At 45.4% G+C, this 25,494-nt stretch overlaps 1 protein-coding gene across 4 annotated transcripts in view; it reads right to left on the bottom strand.

The window, feature by feature from the left end:
- Positions 1 to 25,494, bottom strand: part of LOC124034644 (glutamate receptor ionotropic, delta-2) — a 671,933-nt gene that overhangs the window by 121,184 nt on the left and 525,255 nt on the right. For all 4 annotated transcript variants that reach the window (XR_006838605.1, XR_006838606.1, XR_006838607.1 and 1 more), the window contains exon 11: positions 15,136 to 15,448. Coding sequence is in view for 1 of the 4 variants with exons in the window: in XM_046348089.1 (XP_046204045.1) it covers positions 15,136 to 15,448 (313 nt within the window). In the remaining 3 variants the exon portion in view is untranslated. The remainder of the gene's footprint in view (positions 1 to 15,135; positions 15,449 to 25,494) is intronic.

Here is a 25,494-nt window from a genome sequence, read left to right as displayed (position 1 = left end):
GCCAAATCTACTAATTTGAATAGGTGTCAACCTATTGGGATTACACTGACAAAATCTGTTTGGAGTCACAGTCTGGAATCAGTTTATCTCATCTACTGTTTCATTTGGATTTCTCTTTTTGTCTTGGCTGAGGAGGAGGAGGAGGGTGTGGGCTGAGCTGTCCTACTGGGTGTGACATTGTCTTTCACAAAAACCAGTAGATTGTGCAGTGACGTAGAGTCCCCATGAGTGACAGAACACAGAGCCAATCACAGCGCAACTAGAGAACATTACCAACCACTACACTCCGTATTTTCCACTGGCTGCCTCACCACCACAGAAAGCACTGAGCAAGGCTGAAACACCTGCATTTTGGAGCTGCCTTAATCAAGAATGGATGACAGGTGGGGCTCTGCCTCCCCTGCCCTGGATGACAGGTGGGGCTCTGCCTCCCCTGCCCTGGATGACAGGTGGGGTTCTGCCTCCCCTGCCCTGGATGACAGGTGGGGCTCTGCCTCCCCTGCCCTGGATGACAGGTGGGGCTCTGCCTCCCCTGCCCTGGATGACAGGTGGGGCTCTGCCTCCCCTGCCCCTGGGGCCCTGGATGACAGGTGGGGCTCTGCCTCCCCTGCCCTGGATGACAGGTGGGGCTCTGCCTCCCCTGCCCTGGATGACAGGTGGGGCTCTGCCTCCCCTGCCCTGGATGACAGGTGGGGCTCTGCCTCCCCTGCCCTGGATGACAGGTGGGGCTCTGCCTCCCCTGCCCTGGATGACAGGTGGGGCTCTGCCTCCCCTGCCCTGGATGACAGGTGGGGCTCTGCCTCCCCTGCCCTGGATGACAGGTGGGGCTCTGCCTCCCCTGCCCTGGATGACAGGTGGGGCTCTGCCTCCCCTGCCCTGGATGACAGGTGGGGCTCTGCCTCCCCTGCCCTGGATGACAGGTGGGGCTCTGCCTCCCCTGCCCTGGATGACAGGTGGGGTTCTGCCTCACCTGCCCTGGATGACAGGTGGCCACTGAAGGAGGCACAGTATGTTGTTGTTTTTTACATTCAATGAGAATGACAGCAGTTTCTCTGTCAATGTGAAACATCTTTCCAACACTCCCCCTCGATAACCACCAAGCCTCGGCTTGAAATAGAAGATTGTCATACTCTGATCCCATATCTCCACATAGTTTTACAAACAGGCGTACGCACAGTGGATGTGGTTTGATGTGGTTTACCTGCTGCAGTATATCTCTGAGTTCTGTGCTCAGCTCTTTTGTCACCATTGTGTGTGTATGTGTGTGCGTGTAGGTGTTACAGTTTTGGCACAAATCACTTTGGCACTAATTTCAGAACCTTGATGTCATATTTCAAAACTCCAGAGACACAAAACTCACAAAACTAAGATAATTTGTTAATTGAACTAAAACTTAACGTCAATGTAATGCCATTTCAAAATGCAATTCACACACTACATCTGAAATGACTGCCTATTAATTTCATTACAATGATCTAACTATCAATTGATACAACTGATCAAAATGATAAGTAACTGTTGCATTACTCTTAATGTATAGTTTTATGGAAACTGACAAACAATATTCCATGTTTAGATCATGAAAGTTTCAGGATAACGAGATCCATTGACACCAATTACAGTGGAACATGAACCAATTGGACTACATTATCTATGGATCTAATATTTCATCATCATTCTTTATCAGACACTGTTTCTACGGTCCCATGTACCACTTTTCCAGACCATGTTTTCAGATTTGACATTACTGAACTCACCGGCCACTTTATTAGGTACACCTATCTAGCACTGGGTATGACCCCCTTTTGCCTCCACAACATCCTGAATTAGTCACGATGTTGTACGTTAAGAGATGCCTTTCTGCACACCACTGTTTTAAATGGCTGTTATTTGAGCATTTGTGGCCTTTTTGTGGCCTTTCTGTGGCCTCTGACCTCTCTCATAAACAAGGTATTTTTGCCCACAGAACTGCCGCTCACTGAATGTGTTTAGTTTATCGCACCATTCTCTGTAAACTCTAGAGACTGTAGTGCGTACAAATCCCAGGAGGGCAGATGTTTCTGAGGTTCTGGAACCACCATGTGCAGCCTCAACAATCATACCATGGTCAAAGTTGCTTAGGTTACGCATCTTGCCAGTTCTAATGTTAGGTCGAACAACAACTAAAGCTATCTACTCTATATATTGAGTTTCTGGAAGCCACATGATTCGCTGTTCGAAGGAGCAGTACCTAATAAAGTGGCCGGTGAGTGTATGAATGCAGGCCCTTGTAATTGCTTTTCCAATACTACCAACTCGTTACTGATGATTGATTTCACATCACGAGTATATAATGAAATGAGTGGTATTCACCTACAACAACATAGCGATAACATGGAGCCGGCAGGTGATCCAGGTCACAGTAGAGGTCAAGCAGTGGGAGGAGGAAGACGTGGTGGTCAAAGGAATGGCAGGTGACAAGCACCCCTTCTGAGAGGTGGTCGTGTGCCTTGTCTGAGAGGTGTGGGGGAACGTGGTAGAGGACAAGCACCCCTTCTGAGAGGTGGTCGTGTGCCTTGTCTGAGAGGTGTGGGGGAACGTGGAAGAGGACAAGCACTCCTTCTGAGAGGTGGTCGTGTGCCTTGTCTGAGAGGTGTGGGGGAACGTGGTAGAGGACAAGCACCCCTTCTGAGAGGTGGTCGTGTGCCTTGTCTGAGAGGTGTGGGGGAACGTGGTAGAGGACAAGCACTCCTTCTGAGAGGTGGTCGTGTGCCTTGTCTGAGAGGTGTGAGGGAACGTGGAAGAGGACAAGCACTCCTTCTGAGAGGTGGTCGTGTGCCTTGTCTGAGAGGTGTGAGGGAACGTGGTAGAGGACAAGCAGGTGGTCGTGTGCCCTTCTGAGAGGTGGTCGTGTGCCTTGTCTGAGAGGTGTGGGGGAACGTGGAAGAGGACAAGCACTCCTTCTGAGAGGTGGTCGTGTGCCTTGTCTGAGAGGTGTGGGGGAACGTGGTAGAGGACAAGCACCCCTTCTGAGAGGTGGTTGTGTGCCTTGTCTGAGAAGTGTGGGGGAACGTGGTAGAGGACAAGGCCACGGACCAAGCACCCCTTCTGAGAGGTGGTCGTGAGCCTTGTCTGAGAGGTGTGGGGGAACGTGGTAGAGGACAAGCACCCCTTCTGAGAGGTGGTCGTGTGCCTTGTCTGAGAGGTGTGGGGGAACGTGGTAGAGGACAAGGCCACGGACCAAGCACCCCTTCTGAGAGGTGGTCGTGTGCCTTGTCTGAGAGGTGTGGGGGAATGTGGTAGAGGACAAGGCCACGGACCAAGCACCCCTTCTGAGAGGTGGTCGTGTGCCTTGTCTGAGAGGTGTGGGGGAACGTGGTAGAGGACAAGGCCAAGGACCAAGCACCCCTTCTGAGAGGTGGTCGTGTGCCTTGTCTGAGAGGTGTGGGGGAACGTGGTAGAGGACAAGGCCAAGGACCAAGCACCCCTTCTGAGAGGTGGTCGTGTGCCTTGTCTGAGAGGTGTGGGGGAACGTGGTAGAGGACAAGGCCAAGGACCAAGCACCCCTTCTGAGAGGTGGTCGTGTGCCTTGTCTGAGAGGTGTGGGGGAACGTGGTAGAGGACAAGGCCACGGACCAAGACAGCGGCTGCAACAGCAAAGCAATAGTTGTAGACCACGTAGTAAATCATGGCATGACAACGACTGAGGAAGCTACAATGATTCAACCAAACCTCAGAAGATCAACCGTGGCTTTAATTATCAGAACTTTCTGCAATGAGAACCGGTAAGTCTTCAGCATGCGCATTAGGCTACTCTCAATTGTAAAATGACTGTATACTGCATGCCAATGTGTACCACAGAGTAGGTGATGTGACTAAATGTGTTCTTACTGTAATTTTCCCTGCAGAATTGAGACTTGGCCAAAGAGGGGAGGCAATTTGGTTCGGGCCAGAAATGATACGCTTGCGGACTCTTCCACGCGCGATGAAAAGGCACCAGGTGTCTCTAAAACAACTATACCGTGTGCCTTTTGAAAGAAATTCAGACAGAGTGAAGCAACTGAGGACTGAGTATGTTCAGTTTCAAGATGCCTGTTGTGAAAAATTCCCCCCAAAATTCTACATCATTGAAATCAGTCATTCTCTTTTCAAAATGTATTTTTAGTAGGTTGATGGAGCTGGATGCTGACGAAAACCATCACAAATTCCTGTTTTTGGATGAGGCAGGCTTCAACCTGGCCAAGACAAGGAGGAGAGGTCGGAATTTCATTGGCCAGCGGGCAACCATCCAAGTACCTGAACAACGTGGGGCCAACATCACCATGTGTGCAGCTATATTGGAAGATGGTGTGGTGGGATGCAGACCTCGTATTGGATCATATAATGCAGCTCTCCTTGTAACCTTCCTTTATGAGCTAAATCAGGTCTGTAGAGCTGATGGCGTGACCTATGTCATTGTGTGGGATAATGTCAGGTTCCACCATGCTCAAATTTTGCAAGCATGGTTTCAGGCCCACCCACAATTTTACCACCCAGTACAGTAATAAATCCTTTGTTTTGGTTTTTACAGTAAGCCATGTGAGAAACACTGCAGTTGACATTTGGTTTTTACAGTAAGCCATGTGAGGAACACTGCAGTTGACATTTGGTTTTTACAGTAAGCCATGTGATGAACACTGCAGTTGACATTTGGTTTTTACAGTAAGCCATGTGAGGAACACTGCAGTTGACATTTGGTTTTTACAGTAAGCCATGTGAGGAACACTGCAGTTGACATTTGGTTTTTACAGTAAGCCATGTGATGAACACTGCAGTTGACATTTGGTTTTTACAGTAAGCCATGTGAGGAACACTGCAGTTGACATTTTACTGTCGTTTTATTCCATTTTTGTAGCTAATTATTTTGTCATTTGTATTTCATCAATACATTTCAGATTATGTTCAGTGATTCCACTGAGTCTGTAGTATTCTCTCTACTAGTTATTTTACAGTAATGTATTTACGTGTAGTACCATAATGAAACACGTATTCCACTAACAATTGTATTTGAAAAATGACCACAAGGTTCTGAAATTAGTGCCAATAAACTGTCACACCCTGACCATAGTTTGCTTTGTATGTTTCTATGTTTTGGTTGGTCAGGGTGTGATCTGAGTGGGCATTCTATGTTGGATGTCTTGTTTGTCTATTTCTATGTCTGGCCTGATATGGTTCTCAATCAGAGGCAGGTGTTAGTCATTGTCTCTGATTGGGAACCATATTTACTATAGGTAGCCTGGATTTCACTGTGTGTTTGTGGGTGATTGTTCCTGTCTCTGTGTTTTGCACCAGATAGGGCTGTTTTTGGTTATCCACGTTTATTGTTTTTGTTAGTCTATTCATGTCTAGTGTTTTTATTAAAGAACATGAATAACCACCACGCTGCGTTTTGGTCTGCCTCTACTTCACCTAAAGAAACCGTTACATAAACTGTATTTGCTCAGCTCTTTTGCCACCAGTGTGTGTGTAGGTGTTAATGTGTGTGAATTTGTGTGAGTATGCTTGTGTTTGTGCATGTAAGTGTTTGTGTGTGTGTGTGTGTGTGTGTGTGTGTGTGTGTGTGTGTGTGTGTGTGTGTGTGTGTGTGTGTGTGTGTGTGTGTGTGTGTGTGTGTGTGCGTTTAAAGAAGGGCTGATGGTGTTTACCTGGTGCTGCAGGTCTCTAGCAGTGGCATCCTGCCGAGCGTGTTCTAATTGAGAGATGTCTGCATTGAGAGTGCCACGGTGACATGTTTCCCCTCCACACCACGTACGCACACACACACACAAACAGACCACACCGCACACTCGTCTCTATGGCTGCCTACAATACCAACCCGTCTCCACGATCACGCATTGACAACATCATTAATAACGTAGAACAGGAGAAATGAAATAAATCACTCCTATCCCTCTCTCTATAACGTTCATGACTGTACTGTTGGACCTCAGCCCTGGGGCCAAACGGAGGAGGGACGCTTCGAACAGAGACAGTATTTTTGCTGGTTAATTGGAGCCGGTCAGAGAGAAAGATTAGACTTCAGGGGTGCTGCTATCCCACTACAAATCTGTTTCGTTTTACTTCACAACTCCACACTGATCAAACAACTCTGGGATAACATGGGTCTGAACGTGATTCTGTAGCTCTGAGAGATCCCTTGATTTAAACGATTAAAGCCGGAGACAGCTGACACAGGCAAATACCCCAATCCTAAATAGTCCCCAAGCTTTGAGTAGATGCTTTAGATGTACTGTAGACCTGATACAGATGGATATGTGTAAGCAATATGGCGGAGATTCTACCTAGCCTGTCAGAGGGCAACCATATCGCTTAGACCTATAATATCCTCTCAGATCTACAGGAATTGTCCTCTGAGGGGGCCCACAATAGACTCCAGTTCTACCGACCGATCAATCAATCAACTCTATTTTATAACGCTCTTTTTACATAAGGAATTGTCACAGTGTTTTTTAGTTATCCAGCCCAAACCCCAAAGAGGAAGTCATTTTCAGTAGGAGGAGCACAGTGGCCAGAGAACGAAGTAAGCTTGGAGGAAACAGAAAAGCCATCCTCTTCTGGCTGAACGGATACACTAAACTAAGGAAATGATGGAAACAGAAGGGAGGCAGGCCTCTGCATGTTGAGGATGCCACCTCCAAATAGAGTTGCAAATGGACTGTGAACTAGTGAAATTGAATTGTGCAAACACGTAACAAAAAGGCAAGGCAGAAAATGAATCGTTTGAGCTGAAAAATGAAAAATATCTACACGCTAGAACAAGACTTCAACCGACAAAAACCAAAGCTTTCCAACCCCGTCTCATTCTATCCACGACCCCATTCCACGTAGCACGAGTGCCAGTCTGTGTGGGCTACCATGCCAACACCTTGTCACTCATTGTCATGCAAATTGGCTTGACAAGGACAGCAATGATGTTGACAAGAGCACAAACAGATCTGGGACCCAGGCTACATATCATAGGCGGCCAATGAATTGTTCCAAAAAGTTGCTTCTTTGTACAAAGTGTATGGTATAAAACACATCAAACAGAGAGACAACTGAGTACATCCGTAATGCACCCTATTCCCTAAAAAATGGCACCCTATTCCCTACAAAATGGCACCCTATTCCCTTTACCAGAGCCCATAAGATAGTACACCATCTAGGGAAGAGGGTGCCATTCAGGACACAACCACTGATTGGATGACAAAGCTGGCACTGCAGTGTCATGTTGGACCGTTCATCCTGGTGCTGCAGTGTCATGTTGGACCGTTCATCCTGGTGCTGCAGTGTCATGTTGGACCGTTCATCCTGGTGCTGCAGTGTCATGTTGGACCGTTCATCCTGGTGCTGCAGTGTCATGTTGGACCGTTCATCCTGGTGCTGCAGTGTCATGTTGGACCTTTCATCCTGGTGCTGCAGTGTCATGTTGGACCGTTCATCCTGGTGCTGCAGTGTCATGTTGGACCGTTCATCCTGGTGCTGCAGTGTCATGTTGGACCAGTGTCATGTTGGACCTTTCATCCTGGTGCTGCAGTGTCATGACCGTTCATCCTGGTGCTGCAGTGTCATGTTTCATCCTGGTGCTGCAGTGTCATGTTGGACCTTTCATCCTGGTGCTGCAGTGTCATGTTGGACCGTTCATCCTGGTGCTGCAGTGTCATGTTGGACCGTTCATCTATATCTGCAGACTATCTGGGATGTTGTTGGGTACTGAGGACCTCCAAATCAATTCATCCCTGAGGACAATGTTGTTTCAGTCCCGAATGGCTCCATAATCCTGATATAGTGCACTAGTATGGGTCCTGATTAAACGTAGGGATGCCATTTGGGACTGAGAAGCTCCCGAATGGCGCAGCGGTCTAAGGCACTGCATCTCAGTGCTAGAGGCAGCAATACAGACCCTGGTTTGATTCCAGGCTGTATCACAACCGGCCGTGATAATGAGTCCCCATAAGGCGGCGCACATTTGGCCCAGCGATGTCCGGGATAGGGTTTGGCCAGGGTAGGTCGTCATTGTAAACTGACTTGACTAGTTAAATGTAATATGCGATGTAGCCATATGTCTTTGGGACAGAATATTTCAATAACTGCATCCCCTTTAGCATGGTGTGTGTGTGTCTCCGCATGAACTGTTCCTGTTAAACAGCCTTGGGATGTTGATCCATTGCATATTATTGACTGTTGAATACTATCGTGCAAGTAGTTTGTAGTTTGCCTCGTTGTTGATACTGAGGTGAGAGTGTGTATACAAATAATTAGATTTTGCGCAATAATGACTAGATGACTAAAGTTTAATTACAACTAACAGAAGAATGATTGTGAATAAAAGGGAACAATTAGCGTGTATCATCATTACCGCCATTAGTAAAATGTAGATTAAGAGGTTGCTTGTATTTCTGTGAGCTCATCTGCGGCTCATTTAAAAAGGAATAATAAACCAACGCTAAAATCACTCACAGAATTTGCATAATAAATGTGGCCCAAAACTATTCATGAGTCCTCATGAAAAAAAGAAAACCTCACAGCTCCTTCCCTTTGCCTCAAAACACCTCACATCTTCTCTCTTAGTCAATGCCATTATCTATCGCTATCTGCTTTTTCTATTCTTTTCTGCTTTTACTTTCCCTAAGCTCCCATGTCCCTCTCCTCCCCTTCCCACCCCTCTCCTCCCCTTCCCACCCCTCCCCTTCCTCCCCTTCCCACCCCTCTCCTCCCCTTCCCACCCCTCTCCTCCCCTTCCCACCCCTTCTCCTCCCCTTCCCACCCCACTCCTCCCCTTCCCACCCCTCTCCTCCCCTTCCCACCCCTCTCCTCCCCTTCCCACCCCTCTCCTCCCCTCTCCTCAAATCAAGAGAAATGAATTTGAACCTTTAACCTTTAACCTTTGAAAGACCACCATCACTATGTTTTATTCTCTCTTCTCCTCTTCACATCAATCCTCTCTCTCTTCTTCTATCCACATCACTCCTCTCTCCCACCCTGTTCACTTTTCTTTCATTCTCTTCTCTTAACCCAGCGGTTTCCAAAATAGGGGCCACGACCCCGGGTGGGGTCGCCTGATATGAAAATGGGGTCATGGAGGAATTTCCAAAATCTGAAAATATATATACAAAAATATTTATTGAACTAAAATATAACCTCAACATATAAAGTGTTGGTCTCATGTTTCATGAGCTGAAATAAAAGATCCCAGAAAAGTCAATTCACACAAAAGCTTATTTCTCTCAAATTTTGTGAACAAATTTGGTTACATCCCTGTTAGTATTTCTCCTTTGCCAAGATAATTAATTCACCTGGCATATCAAGATACTGATTAAACAGAATGATCATTACACAGGTGCACCTTGTGCTGGGGACAATAAAGGGCCACTCTAAAATGTGCAGTTTTGTCACAAAACACAATGCCACAGATGTCTCAAGTTTTGAGGGAGCGTGCTATTGGCACAGTGCTGTTGCCAGAGAATTGTATGTTAATTTCTCCACCATAATCCACCTCCAATGTTGTTTTAGAGTATTTGGCAGCACATCCAAACAGCCTCACGCCATCTCAGGACCTCCACATATGTCTTTTTCACCTGCGGGATTGTCTGAGGAGGGGGGGGCTCCCTTGTGGTTGGGCCTATTCCCTCCCAGGGCTGTACCCCTGCCCAGTCATGTGAAATTCATACATTTGGGCCTAATGAATGTATTTAAATTCATTTATTTCCTTTTGTGAACTGTAACTCAGTAAAGTCTTTGAAATGGTTGCATGTGGCATTTATATGTTCAATCTATATATCTATATATTGTAGTACCTCATCCATATATTGTTTTAATTAACTTTTTTTGCTATTTTGCTATTTTGTACACTAGTATTTCTACTTGAACATCATCATCTGCACATCTATCCCTCCAGTGTTAATTTGCTAAATTGTAATTACTTTGATACTATGGCCTATTTATTTCCTTACCTCCTTACTCAACACACTGTATATAGATTGTTCTATTGTGTTATTGACTATGCTTTTGTTTATCCCACGTGTAACCCTGTGTCATTGTTTTTTGTCGCACTGCTTTGCTTTATCTTGGCGAGGTCGCAGTTGTAAATGAGAACTGGTTCTCAATGGGCCTACCCGGTTAAATAAAGGTGAAACAAATATATATATATATATTATAATAACCTTAAAAAAAATATATAAAAATAAATTTAACTAGAGAGCACCCTTAGATCATGGGATAGGAACGTACTTGATGGTTGCACTTGAACCATTCCCACCGTGAGAGGCTAGGCCTGCTACGTTATGAAACCACACACTACTGCAGAGACTTGGATAATACCCGACACAATTAATAAGGTGAATAAAAATGTGTAAGGAGACGGAGGCACAGAAACTCAAATCAATGCCTTCGTCAGATAACACTGTTAAACTAATAATGTATGATATTGCTAGTAATCAAGAGGAAACTGATTGAACGACTCAAAAACTCCCCAGCTTATGGTCTCCAAATGGGCGTTAGATGTGAGGGCCGAGATGCCCAAGCATTGACTTTTGTTCTCTATACATGTCAGGCGATTCTATTCAATGAGGACATTTTTTTGTCTCACGATTCCCGAGCATGAAACGGCACGGGATGTTCAGTGTGCTGCGTGGCTATATTGACAAAAACTGATTACATGGGATCGAATGGTGGGCTTTTGCACAGGTTAGTTATGAATGTGTCTCCCTCTGCCATATGGACGTATGATGGATACACCGAGAGTATCTGGCGGCAAAAGAGCTGAGCACAGAACTCAGAGATTTACTGCAGCAGGTAACTTTGATTGTAAACCACATCCACTGTGCGCACGCCTGTTCGTAAAACTATGTGGAGATATGGGATCAGAGTATGACAATCTTCTATTTTATACAGAGGCTTGGTGATTATCGAGGGGGAGTGTTGGAAAGATTTTTCACTTTAAGAGAGGAACTATTGTCATTTACAATGGATGTAAATGTCATGAATGTCACGTGTCATGAAAAGAAAATGTGTCTCCTTCAGTGGCGACCCATCATTCAGGGGACCCATAATTAAGGTGACCCATCATTCAGGGGACCCATTATACAGTGGCGACCCATCATTCAGGGGACCCATCATTCAGGGGACCCATTGTTCAGTGGCGACCCATCGTTCAGTGGCGACCCATCGTTCAGTGGCGACCCATCATTCAGGGGACCCATCGTTCAGTGGCGACCCATCGTTCAGTGGCGACCCATCGTTCAGTGGCGACCCATCATTCAGGGGACCCATCGTTCAGTGGCGACCCATCGTTCAGTGGCGACCCATCGTTCAGTGGCGACCCATCATTCAGGGGACCCATCATTCAGGGGACCCATCATTCAGGGGACCCATCGTTCAGTGGCGACCCATCGTTCAGTGGCGACCCATCATTCAGGGGACCCATCGTTCAGTGGCGACCCATCGTTCAGTGGCGACCCATCGTTCAGTGGCGACCCATCGTTCAGTGGCGACCCATCATTCAGGGGACCCATCGTTCAGTGGCGACCCATCGTTCAGTGGCGACCCATTATTCAGTGGCGACCCATTATTCAGGGGACACATCATTGAGCCCCACTTTTATTTTGCCATTAATATGTATCACATATAAGTTTCCAAACAATGTAAAAACAATAATATTTGATTTAATAAAACTGCATACAAACATGGTCTCTTTTTTTGCTTTCTTGAGTAAGGCAGCTCCAAAATGCAGGTGTTTCTTCACCGCTCTGTGCTTTCTGTGGTGGTGGGGCAGCCAGCAGAAAATACAGAGCGTAGGGGTTGATAATGTTCTCTAGTTGCACCATGATTGGCTCAGTGTTCCATCACTCATGGGGACACTACATCACCACAAAATCTACGGGGAGAGTACTAAAATTCAGCCCCTTGGTTGCTGCCATACATTTACATTAGAAGTTACATTAGAAAATTACGTCATATCACATGATCATGTCAACATCATACTTCCAAAATCTTAGCTAGCAAGCTTGACAAGCAGTCATCGTCATGAATCAAGTCAACAATCTACTGGCAAATCCATTTCAATCATTGTCAAAGGAAGATAAATGATAGATAAAACGTATCGGTGCTCATCGGCCATTGGACATAAACATTAGAAATGTCAAATTCAATAATGAGTGGTTTGAAAGAAATCAGTGGCTAACTGCAAGCGTTGAAAAGCAATCACCAGCCTGATACTCAGTGGAGATGGTGTGTGGTCTGGGTTTAAGGGTCTCTTTTTCAAGCTTAAAAGGATTCGCATGCAAGACCATGGGCCTGAAAAGGTTGAATACATTGGTCATGCTGTTAATCCAGCAGGACTTCAAGCCGTGTTCAAAACAACTGGAAACTCTGAACTGGGAAATCTCAGACTTGAGTGAGTTCAAAACAACTGGAAACTCTGAACTGGGAAATCTCAGACTTGAGTGAGTTCATGACAACTGGGATACGTTTTGAATGGTCATCCAACTCGGAATTTCAAGTCGGAACTAGGGCATCTTTCTAGAGCGACGACCTGAAGATCACTGACGTCATGATTCAACCTTGTTTTTTTCAGTTCCCAGTTGTCTTGAAAAGACCATAAATCCAGAGAATGACAGACTTTGATGATAAAATTTGATGACAAAATTTGACCACAAGAAGGACCGCCGTGCCACCTTCCTGTTCAAGTGAGCACAGAACAAGAAGGTGAGTTAAATAATGTATTGGATGCTGAAGTATAATGTGGCTAAGAATGTAATACTACGTGTGTGTTGTGTAGTAAGCAGTTAGTAGCCCATGTGCCTCACCCTAATAATTTGGTCCCTTTCTCCCTCATAACTTAGCTTACTGTTCTTACGTTGGGGTGCATATGTAGCCTATAACCTGTGTTAGAGAAATGTAATCATTGAATATTGTAAGAGCTTTCATTGTCTGCTTATATTGTTAGAACCGACACTGGAGATGAGAAGCAGGTACGGAGAGTTGTACATGTAATATAAGCAGAGACATGGAACAGGACAGGAACAGCATCAGAACTGGGTAACAAAACGACAGACAACAATTAATGCAGAAGCGAAGAACAGAGCTGGGGAATAGATAGATATAGGGGAGGAAATAACACAAGTGATTTAGTCCAGGTGAGTGCAATCGATCGCTGATGCAGGTGACGAGGGAAACAGGTGTGCGTAATGATGGTGGCGGTAGTGAGTAATTCTGGGCAGCCTGGCGCGGAGGGAGAGCGGGAGCAGGCATGACACATGTGGCCCCTTTATTTATCCTACAGTTCTGACTTGGTGTACAGGGTGAATACTGTAAGAATGGCCCATGTTCTGAATTATTTCTTTTGACGCTTGGTCATTAAGGTCTTAATCAAAATGACGGATTGCCTTTTATACGCTCATTGTTCCCTTATGCCATAGTTTGTACATCTCAACTGTCAATAGAAACGTCATTTGTTTAGGCAAGTCAGCCAAATCAGCTATCTTTTTTTAAAGGCAGTAAATTAGGCTTAATGAAGTGTTTTGCTGCCAGACAATTCTCCGCTTATAGCCAGGTGTAGCAGAGGTAAGGATTCACTCCATGGTGCTGAAAGAAAGCTCTGCTGTTGGGACAGCTTTATGTAGACCCTAACAGTTTGTGGGCACCGTTTGTCATCGTTATAGTGCAATTAATGTATTAATTAGTGTTGTGTTGTGTAGTGGCTTTGCTGGCATGCATCTAAACATATACCTGTATATATTTTTTGCACCACGATTTCCATGCTAAAATCACCACTGGTGTCTTTGCCTATGTAACAGACATATTTGGGAAACTGAACGAACTGAAGACAAGCATGCAGGGGAAGTACAAAAACATTCTACAGATGAGGGATCAAATTAGTGGTTTCAGAGGAAATTATTCTTATTGGAGAAAGTCTTTCAAAATCAAACATGCACATTCCCTCGGAAAAGAGCATCAGTAAATGTCTGTCACGTGTGATGACTGCTCACCTCCAAAGCTTGGAAGAGCACTTTGATACCTACTTCCCAATCTATTTGACTGTGATCCTGTCTCAGTTGACATGCAGGTAAATTACCGAATTCTGCAGACAACGCATTCTAGGGTCACTGAGGAGTTTTGTTCCTGACTCAAAGGGAACACACTACCGTCTCCTTTTGAGCATTAAAAGTCATGGTACCTTTCGCCAGCTCATATCTGTGAGTAGCTGGATTCAGTGCTCTCGTCTGCATTACAACCAGATATTGATCCATGTTGGATGTGACAGCAGAGATGAGGTGCGCACTGTGGACCACGCCCCCCCCTGACTTCGAGAAGCCACGCCCCCCTGACTTTGAAAAGCCACACCCCCTGACATCAAGAAGCCACGCCCCCCTGACATCAAGAAGCTCCGACACGACATGCATTCAGCACACCCATCTCATTAGTGGTGGTGAGATAAGAGACATTATGGCAGACTTATTTACAATTGCCTGTCATAGCCCCACATTAAAAGTACAGTATGTGATGGTGAGTTGAGAAGACAATCAGAAATACCGTTAGAATGTTTTTGACTGCCACAGCCCCAAATAAAATCGTTAACATTGGCTGTTAATTACTTCCTTTTTTTCACATGGTTGGAGTCGCAAGAATTTTCAGATATCAAAATGGGGTCATGGGACAAAAAAGTTTGCTAACCCATGTCTTAACCCCATCCCCTCCTCCTATCACGATAGAGGGACACACACCAGGTGATAATTAAGCAATAAGGCCCGAGGGGGTGTGGTGTATGGCCAATATACCACGGCTAAGGGCTGTTCTTAGGCACAACGTATCGCGGGGTGCCTGGATACAGCCCTTAGGCGTGGTATATTTGCCATATACCACAATCCCAGAGGTGCCTTATCACTATTATAAACTGGTTACCAATGTAATTAGAGCAGTAAAAATAAATGTTTTGTCATACCTGTGGTATACGGTCTGATATACCACGGATGTCAGCCAATCGGCATTCAGGGCTCGAGCCACACAGTTTATAATAATACAATATACAACGGGTGGGTCTAATCCTGAATGCTGATTGGTTAAAACCAGGTGATAATAATACAATACATCACCAAGGAAAAACAAAAACAAAAGGATAAAAAACAAAAAGGAAGTCACCCTGCTGGACGAAGGATCCATAGACGAACCACATGGAATTGTAGAAGGTGGTGGAGGAGACAGCACCCATGGGCAGGCGCGGCGGGTTCAACCAGTTGAGTAGGTAGACCAGGATGCCCACCAGCAGCACGGTGCCCGCAATGCACGCCCACAACGACAGGTCAAAGGGCGCTAGGCAGGCGAACATGTCCACGGTACGCTCGGCCTTCCTGAGCAGCACACCCACCGAGTAGTCCATGTAGCGCGTGGTGAAGTCCACCGCACTCTCCCGTTCTGGCGTGATGGTGAGAGCCGAGAGACCCACGTCTGCCCGCTGGAACACAAACACACAGAGACACGTGCGCAAGCATACACATAGATATGCACACACGCACACAAATACACACACACACACACCAGATTAATTAATGGAAAGATTCAAGGTGTATAGAAGTCAAGAAAATGACAGGGATTCTGTGAACACACACATCAGAAATCCCTGTGTTGTATTTGCTGGTATGGCTGAGTAATGGAACATCACTTTGTGTTGTTTTTACACGTTAATCCAAGTCATGCACACGTCAATAGAATCATATCTAATTTCTGCCATGGCTTCTCTGCTCCTGCTGACAATCACAGTCCTTCTCTTCTTGTTGTTGTCAAAACAACACTCCAAACTCGCTATCTGATTAACACTGACTCTCTTCTCAAACTAAATAGAAAGGAAAATACCATGCTAATAAGCCTAAATATTGCTATAGAAAAATGTAGGGATTGCCATTTTCTGCGTCTGAGTCTATTATATTTAAGCGAAGCAGCGTTTATGGAGATGAATATGTCTGTGGTCTGTGAGTCATAGCATGAGCATTGGAGGGGTTCAAGAAATAGTTCAAGAAATAGTTTGGATGTGGATGGGGGCAGTTTCTAGGCCAGTAAGGCCAGTAAACCAATCAGGGAGTCTGAATTAGAATACACAAGTTGGTCCACTGAGAACAGTGTTGTTTTAATCTGCCACACAACGTACATTTACATTACATTTAAGTAATTTAGCAGACGCTCTTATCCAGAGCGACTTACAAATTGGTGCATTCACCTTATGACATCCAGTGGAACAGTCACTTTACAATAGTACGTGTGTGTGTGTTTATGCAGGCCAGGTTCAGCTATAAACCCACTTAGGCTGAGCTAATATCCTCCCACATGTTGTGTCTCACCATTAGAAGACACTGTACGCAAATACCATTTTCGTGCATCCAAAATGGCACCTATTTATCTATATAGTACGCCAGTTTTGACAGGGCCAAAAGCAGTGCTCTACATAGGGAACAGGGTGCTATTTGGGATGCAACCTATGTCTACGATTGAGTGTAGTCTGGCCCAGGGATGCAAAGGTGGACGGCAAGCCACTGGAGTGACGGAACACCCTTGCTGTCTCTGCCTGGCCGGCTCTCCTCTCTCCACTGGGATTCTCTGCCTCTGACCTTATTATGGGGGCTGAGTCACTGGCTTGCTAGTGCTCTCCAATGCTGTCCCTAGAAGGGGTGCATCATGTCTTGCCAGGCTTTTTTTATCTATACTCGACTTGAGTGGGTTGAGTCACTGACATTATCTTCCTGTCCGGTCTAGCTCCCCCTCGGGCTCGTGTGGTGGGGAAGATCTTCGTGGGCTATACTCTGCCTTGTCTCAGGATAGTAAGTTGGTAATTTGTTGATTTCCCTCCGGTGGTGTTGGACTGGTGCTTTAGCAAAGTAGGTGGGGTTATATCCTGCCTGATTGGCCCTGTCCGGGGGTATCGTCGGACGGGGCCACAGCGTCCACCGACCCCCCATCTCAGTCCTCAATATCTATGCTGCAATTGTCTATGTGCCGGGGAGCTATGTTCAGTCTGTCCTATCTGGTGTCATTTACCTCTCTTATCTGGTGTCCTGTGTGACCTTAAGTATGCTCCCTCTAATTCTCCCATCTCTCTCTCCCCTCCCGGAGGAACTGAGCCTGAGGACCATGTCTCAGGACTACCTGGCCTGACGACTCCTGGTTGTCCCCGTCCCCAGTCCACCTGGTCATGTTGCTGATCCAAGTTCTACTTTCCTGCGGCTATGGAATCCTGACCTGTTCACCGGAAGTGCTACCTTATTCCGGACCTGCTGCTCTCTCTCTGTCAATTGAAATAGATTCATTATGCCCTAATCTATGGATTTCACATGTTTGGGAATACAGATCAGAAACCCGTAGATCAGAAAACCAGTCAGGCGACACATCTCCTTCGCATAGAGTTGATTAGGACTGTGGCCTGTGGAATGTTGTCCCACTCCTCTTCAATGGCTGTGTGAAGTTGCTGGATATTGGTGGGAACTGAAACACGCTGTCGTACACTTCAATCCAAAGCATTCCTAACATGCTCAATGGGTGACATGTCTGGTGAATATGCAGGCCATGGAAATAACTGGGACATTTTCAGCTTGCAGGAATTGTGTACAGGTCCTTACGACATGGGGCCACGCCTCAGGATATAGTCACGGTATCTCTGTGCATTCAAATTGCCATTGATAAAATGTAATTGTGTTCGTTGTCCGTATCTTATTCCTGCCCATACCATAATCCCACTACCACCAGGGGGCACTCTTCTCACAATGTTGACATTACAAACCGCTAGCCCACACTACGCCATACACGTGGTTGTGAGGCCGGTTGGATGTACTGCCAAATTCTCTAAAACAACAATGAACATTCAATTTTCTGTCAACAGCTCAGGGGGACTTTACTGCAGTCAGCATGGCAATTGCACACTCCCGCAAAACATGAGACATCTGTGGAATTGTGTTGTGTGACAAAACTGCACATTTTAGAGTGGCCTTTTATTGTCCCCAGCAAAAGGTGCACCTGTTTAATGATCATGCTGTTTAAATCAGCTGTCAGGTAGATTGATTATATTGCTCACTAACAGGGATGTAAATCAAACTTGTAACCAACATTTGAGAGAAATATGCTTTTTGTGTGTATGGAACATTTCTGGGACCTTTTATTTCAGTTTATGAAACATGGGACAAACACTTTACATGTTGCTTTATATTGTTGTTCAGCGTATAAATGGCTTTATAAAGAAATGTGGCTGACTAAGAATAGAGCACTGGGCAGTAGGTAGCCTACCTGGTTAGATTTGGGTATGTTATTTTAGGCTAAAAATTTGAGAAAAAAAAGGGGTGGATCTTTATTAATGAAGGATTTGTACACCTTGAGACAATTGAGACATGGATCTGTGTCATTCAGATGGTGAACGGGCAAGACAAAAGGTTTAAGTGCCTATGAACAGGGGTATTGGTGTCGGTGCCAGGCAGGCGCACCGGTTTGTGTCGAGAACTGCAATGCTGATGGGTTTTTCACACTCAACAGTTTCCTGTGTGTATCAAGAATAATCCACCACCCAAAGGACATCCAGCCAACTTGACACAACAGTGGGAAGCATTGGAGTCAACATGGGCCAGCATCCCCGTGGAACACCTTGTAGAGTCCATGCCCCGACCAATCGAGGCTGTTCTGAAGGCAAAAGGGGGTGCAACTCAATATTACGAAGGTGTTCCTAATGTTTTGTACACACACTCTACATTCAAGATTTCAGACAATCTATCAAATAGCTCAGTCCAGAATCGTTTGAAGACCGGACAATTCCAGAACAGGTGTATTAGTGTATCGACCTCACCGTAGCCATGCCAACACAAGTCTGAAAGGCTTTGATCTGTCTTTTTCAACCTGTGTGGTGTGATGTATGCCCTGTGTGAGATCTTCATTTGAATAATCTTATATCTTACGCAATTGAATATTGATGTTGTATTTTCTATATTGCGTCACATTGGGATAGATACACCCCATGTCGGAGTGTAACTCAGTGGAGCTGTTACTATTTAAGGAGAAGCCAACCAGCTTGTATAGGGAGGAAACCGTTATTTTCCCAATAGCAACATCCCTCAGTTCGTTGTCTAAAGAACTTTTAGATCCCACATCAACACCCTTTGAGGAATTAAACATGAGAATTGATTTGAATTGTAAAATGGCATTGAAATGCTTAAATTATTATTTTATTATTCTCTGACTTCAGCTCTTGGAATGGTATGATATCTCTGTCTCTTACGACCTGCCCCACTTAACTGATGTCTTGGCGTTGCCAGGTACCATTAGCCAGTGTCTTGCCACCTGCGGTAAACAAGGGGTTGTTCCATATTGAACAGAAAGGGAGGGATGCTCCATTGACAGATAACGTTTTGTGAAGTATCTTTGCCACTTCACAATAGAACTACAGCAGTGGATGATTTATCTCGCAGTGGGAATTTGGGGTCATACCATACCATAGTGATAATAAATTCTGTCACTATTTCTTCCTCTAGCCACTGCCAGGTGCCTGCTATTCCCCTGTTTTTATAGCCCCATGCCAGTGGGTATCTCGCATTATATGACAAGTAGTACAAATACACATTGGCAACACCTAATCCCTCGGATGCCATTTCTCATAGCGCCCTTCGTTTTATCACAGGAAACAGTTTTTATTACTCCTCACTGTATTCTTTACCAAAATGTTGGCTGGACCTCTTTGAAGTCACGCAGATCACATCATTACACTCTTTTTGTTTACAAAGCCCTGCTCCACAAAGATTTAACACGACAGGGCTGGTTCACAGGGCTGGTTCACAGGGCTGGTTCACAGGGCTGGTTCACACGGCTGGTTCACAGGGCTGGTTAACTCTGGAGACTCCTTTGGTGTCTAGAGAGTTAGGTAAATCAGCCGTTGAGTTCCTTGCACCTTTAGTGTGGAATGATCTACAATAAACATTAAAATTGGAGGAGTTGGTGGTCTCTGAGCATTTCAGACGGTTGCTAGGAGACCTTTTTACTTTTTATCATTGTGTTTTGCTTTTTGTGTATTGTTGTGTATAATAACATATATTTTATATGAATCTGTAGTTTAATGGGTTTTGTTGTATTTTGATGTGTATTGTGATGCTATACAGGGCTCATCTGGAAAAGAGACCTTGGTCTCAGCATTGACTCCCTGTCTAAATAAAGAGGCCTTGGTCTCAGCATTGACTCCCTGTCTAAATAAAGAGGCCTTGGTCTCAGCATTGAATCCCTGTCTAAATAAAGAGGCCTTGGTCTCAGCATTGACTCCCTGTCTAAATAAAGAGGCCTTGGTCTCAGCATTGACTCCCTGTCTAAATAAAGAGGCCTTGGTCTCAGTATTGACTCCCTGTCTAAACAAAGAGGCCTTGGTCTCAGCATTGACTCACTGTCTAAATAAAGAGGCCTTGGTCTCAGCATTGACTCCCTGTCTAAATAAAGAGGCCTTGGTCTCAGCATTGACTCCCTGTCTAAATAAAGAGGCCTTGGTCTCAGCATTGACTCCCTGTCTAAACAAAGAGGCCTTGGTGTCAGCATTGACTCACTGTCTAGACAGCTGAGCTCCCGAGTGGCGCAACAGTCTAAGGCACTGCATCTCATTGCTAGAGGCGTCACCACAGACCCTGGTTTAATTCCAGGCTGTATCACAACCAGCTGTGATTGAGAGTCCCATAGGGTGGCGCGCAATTGGCCCAGAGTCGTCTGCGTTTTGCCGGGGTAGGCCACTGTTCCTAGGCCACCATTGCAAATAAGAATTTGTTCTAAACTGACTTGCCTAGTTAAATAAAGGTTCAATAAAAAAAATTAAGAGACCTTGGTCTCAGCATTGACTCCCTGTGTCACACCCTGATCTATTTCACTTGTACTTGTGCTCACCTCCACCCCCTCCAGGTGTCACCCATCTTCCCCATAATCCCCTGGGTATATATACCTGCGTTCCCTGTCTGTCTGTGCCAGTTTGTCTTGTTTTGTCAAGTCAACCAGGATGTTACTCCTGCTTTTTCCTATTCTCTGTTTTTTTGCTAGTCCTCCCAGTTTTGACCCTTGCCTGCCTTGACTCTGTACCCGCCTGCCTGACCATACTGCCTGCCCAGACCTCGAGCCTGCCTTGACTCTGTACCCGCCTGCCTGACCATACTGCCTGTCCTGACCTCGAGCCTGCCTGACCATACTGCCTGTCCTGACCTCAAGCCTGCCTGACCATACTGCCTGTCCTGACCTCGAGCCTGCCTGACCATAATGCCTGCCCAGACCTCGAGCCTGCCTGCCACTCTGTACCCGCCTGCCTGACCATACTGCCTGTCCTGACCTCGAGCCTGCCTGACCATACTGCCTGTCCTGACCTCAAGCCTGCCTGACCATACTGCCTGTCCTGACCTCGAGCCTGCCTGACCATACTGCCTGTCCTGACCTCGAGCCTGCCTGCCACTCTGTACCCGCCTGCCTGACCATACTGCCTGTCCTGACCTCGAGCCTGCCTGACCATACTGCCTGTCCTGACCTCGAGCCTGCCTGACCATACTGCCTGTCCTGACCTCGAGCCTGCCTGACCATACTGCCTGTCCTGACCTCGAGCCTGCCTGACCATACTGCCTGTCCTGACCTCGAGCCTGCCTGCCACTCTGTACCTCCTGGACTCTGACCTTGTTATGATCTTTTACCTGTTTTACCATTCTCTTGCCTGCCCCTTGGATACTAATAAATATCAGAGACTTGAACCATCTGCCTCCCGTGTCTGCATCTGGGTCTCGCCCTGTGCCCTTATACCCTGTCCAAATAAAGGTTGAATTAAATAAATTACTTACTTCTTGGCATGGACGTTTTTTTGTGGTTAATTCTTGGTTTCTTTTCTTTCTACAAGCTTGAAAATAAACCATGTACAGTATCTCTTTAAACCAGTGCTGAGGGAACTGAAGTGGTAGGGTTGGCAGGGTAGCCTAGTGGTTAGAGCATTGGACTAGTAACCGAAAGGTTGCAAGTTCAAATCCCCGAGCTGACAGGGTACAAAATCTGCTGTTCTGCCCTTGAACAGGCAGTTAACCCACTGTTCCTAGGCTGTCATTGAAAATAAGAATTGGTTCTTAACTGACTTGCCTAGTAAAATAAAGGTTAAAAAAAAGCTGATACAAGGAATGCTAGTCTAACGAGTATGTTCTTCTTTATCACCTCTGCTCTACCCCAAAGTGATAAAAGTAGAACTGTCCATCTCTTAATGTCATCCCGATTAGTTTTGTCCCGGTCCATTTAGATCAGATATCTTATTAACTGGTGACTTCATAATTATCTAGAAACATTTGTCAAATCCTATGTGGGTTTTACAGCTGAGAGGACCTTAATGGCCAATATGATTTACGTATCCAGAACAGGTACCTCCAATGCCATTCTATCACTCTCCTTAAGAGTGAGCAGAGACTTATTTTTAAAATAAATAATCTCTCTCTGGTATTGGTAGGACATTCAGACTGATACAGTCCTGAAGAGTACTCTCTAAAAGGAGAGTTCATTTGATTTTTATCACATGCTATCGACCCATTACAATCCTCAACAGCTGGAATGGTTTGTTTATTTTCAACTATTTAAGTTTAAATGCAATTTTTTTGCCCGCTTTGTCACCTGACTTGAAATATCTCGTAATAGAAACAAGCCAAATATATTTATATGTATATGTATATATATATATATATATAGATATGTATATGTATTCCCATCATGGAAGGCATTTTGAAGTAGGTTGTTTGTTTTGCTCCAACATACATTGAGTCCAAAGTGTTAAACTCCACTATTAAACTGTTTTTCTTTGGTAACTTATGCGTTTCCTTGTATCTGCGGTGTAACTATTGAGCCAACCTCTGCAGGTTTGCTTTAAAGGCTTCCCACACCATTTGTACAGAGTGGACAAAGTTTAAATTAGTGGTGACGAATTCAAACATGTTCTCTCTCCCTCATTGTGGACATAAATTCCTCACCACTTCATAGAGAGTTGGTGAATCTGTTTAGTTCTGTGTTGACAGATGGGGAGAAAATGACTGACATGTATTCAACTGAAATGTGTCTTCCGCATTTAACCCAACCCCTCTTAATCAGAGAGGTGCGAGGGGCTGCCTTAATTGACATCCACGTCTTTGGCGCCGTGGGGCATTGTCCGAAATGATAACCCTATGAATCATTCTCTATTAGAGATCTTGATATGAGGAGGTAGTCTATTTGTGAATATGAATTATGCAGTAAAACGTCTATTCATGCAGGAGTATGCAGGATTTTCCGAGTCTGGATAGCACTGTTGCAGACATCTGGGTTACGTCCCAAATCCTATTCCCTAGAAAGTGCACTACTTTTGACTAGGGTCTCAGTTCTGGTCTTCAGAAACAGAATGCTCATTGAAATTACCTCAGACCTATCACTAGCAAATTCATTTTTCTGTGAAAGCTTAAGGAGGAAGAAATTAGTGAGAGTTTCCACATAGTGTAAGAAACACACCCACACACACACGCAGTCACGCACAATTCATTCACAGTTGACTAAATCTGCTAATTTCACGGTCTGGTAAGGAAACGAAATGCTAAAACAGGCAGAAATTGTCACTTACGCAGCACATGTAAAAATATGAGGACTCAAGTGAGTTCCTACTTTCCAGCATGGTTTAAGGGCATGGTGAGACACTAGTAAGTGTGTTGTAAGTGTGGGACACCCAGGCTGTCCCAATTATCTCTCCTTCCGGCCCAAAGTGTGCACTTGTTCACTTCCCTTCAGTGATTATGAAGGAAATATCTGTTCTAAGAACTATGGTAGAAAGTCCCACGAGTCCATGCCTCCACCAATCAAATGATTTTAGATAGGTGAGAAGCGACAATGAGACAACCTTCAAGGAGCAGGTCAATAACCTGACAGTGTGGTGTCTGGACAACAACTTCTCCCTCAACATCAGTAAGAATAAGGAGCTGATGGTGGACTACAGGAAACAGGGGAATAAGCATGTCCCCATCCACATCAACAGGGAGGCAGTGGAGCTGGTCAAGAGCTTCAAGTTCCTCGCCATCCCAAATCACTATAGAACTTAAAACAGTGCAAACACACGCGCAGAGTCGTGAAGAAGGTGCGACAGCGCCTCTCCCCTCAGGCGGTTGAAAAGGTTTGTCATGGGCCCTCAAATCCTCAGAAGGATCTACAGCGGTACCATTGAGAGCATCTTGACTGACTGCATCACTGCTTGGTATGGCAAAAGCACTGCGCTCGATCGCAAGGACCTACAGAGGGTGGTACGGACAGCCCAGTACATCACTGCTTGGTATGGCAAAAGCACTGCGCTCGATCGCATGGACCTACAGAGGGTGGTACGGACAGCCCAGTACATCACTGCTTGGTATGGCAAAAGCACTGCGCTCGATAGCATGGCCCTACAGAGGGTGGTACGGACAGCCCAGTAGATCACTGCTTGGTATGGCAAAAGCACTGCGCTCGATCGCATGGACCTACAGAGGGTGGTACGGACAGCCCAGTAGATCACTGCTTGGTATGGCAAAAGCACTGCGCTCGATAGCATGGACCTACAGAGTGTGGTATGGGCAGCCCAGTAGATTACTGCTTGGTATGGCAAAAGCACTGCGCTCGATCGCATGGACCTACAGTGGGTGGTACGGACAGCCCAGTACATCACTGCTTGGTATGGCAAAAGCACTGCGCTCGATAGCATGGACCTACAGTGGGTGGTACGGACAGCCCAGTACATCACTGGGGCCGAGCTCCCTGTCATCCAGGACCTCTATGTCAGGCGGTGTGAAAGGAAGGCCCTAAAAATCATTAAACCACCTAAGCCATAGACTGTTCTCTCTGCTTCCGTACGGAAAGTGGTACCGGTGCATTAAGTCTGACAACAACAGGCTCCTGAACAGCTTCTATCTCCCATGCCATAAGACTACCAAATAGCTAAGTAAATAGCTAAGTAAATAGCTAAGTAAATAGCTAAGTAAAAAGCTAAGTAAATAACTAAGTAAATAGCCAACAAAATGACTATACGGACTATCTGAGTTGACCTTTGTATTTTATTCATATTTTTGCCCCCCTCTATGCTCACTGACAGGATCCTACACACACTGATACTCCAACACACACATTACACACACTGATACTCCAACACACACATTACACACACTGATACTCCAACACACACACATTACACACACTGATACTCCAACACATATTACACACACTGATACTCCAACACACATTACACACACTGATACTCCAACACACATTACACACACTGATACTCCAACACACACACATTACACACACTGAAACTCCAACACACATTACACACACTGATACTCCAACACACACATTACACACACTGATACTCCAACACACACACATTACACACACTGATACTCCAACACACACACATTACACACACTGATACTCCAACACACACATTACACACACTGATACTCCAACACACATTACACACACTGATACTCCAACACACACATTACACAC

Source organism: Oncorhynchus gorbuscha, linkage group LG04 (assembly GCF_021184085.1).
Source record: "Oncorhynchus gorbuscha isolate QuinsamMale2020 ecotype Even-year linkage group LG04, OgorEven_v1.0, whole genome shotgun sequence".
NCBI classification, from domain to species: domain Eukaryota; kingdom Metazoa; phylum Chordata; class Actinopteri; order Salmoniformes; family Salmonidae; genus Oncorhynchus; species Oncorhynchus gorbuscha.
The sequence above is the reverse complement of the archived record's forward strand: the minus strand, read 5'-3'. Positions and strand labels throughout refer to the sequence as shown.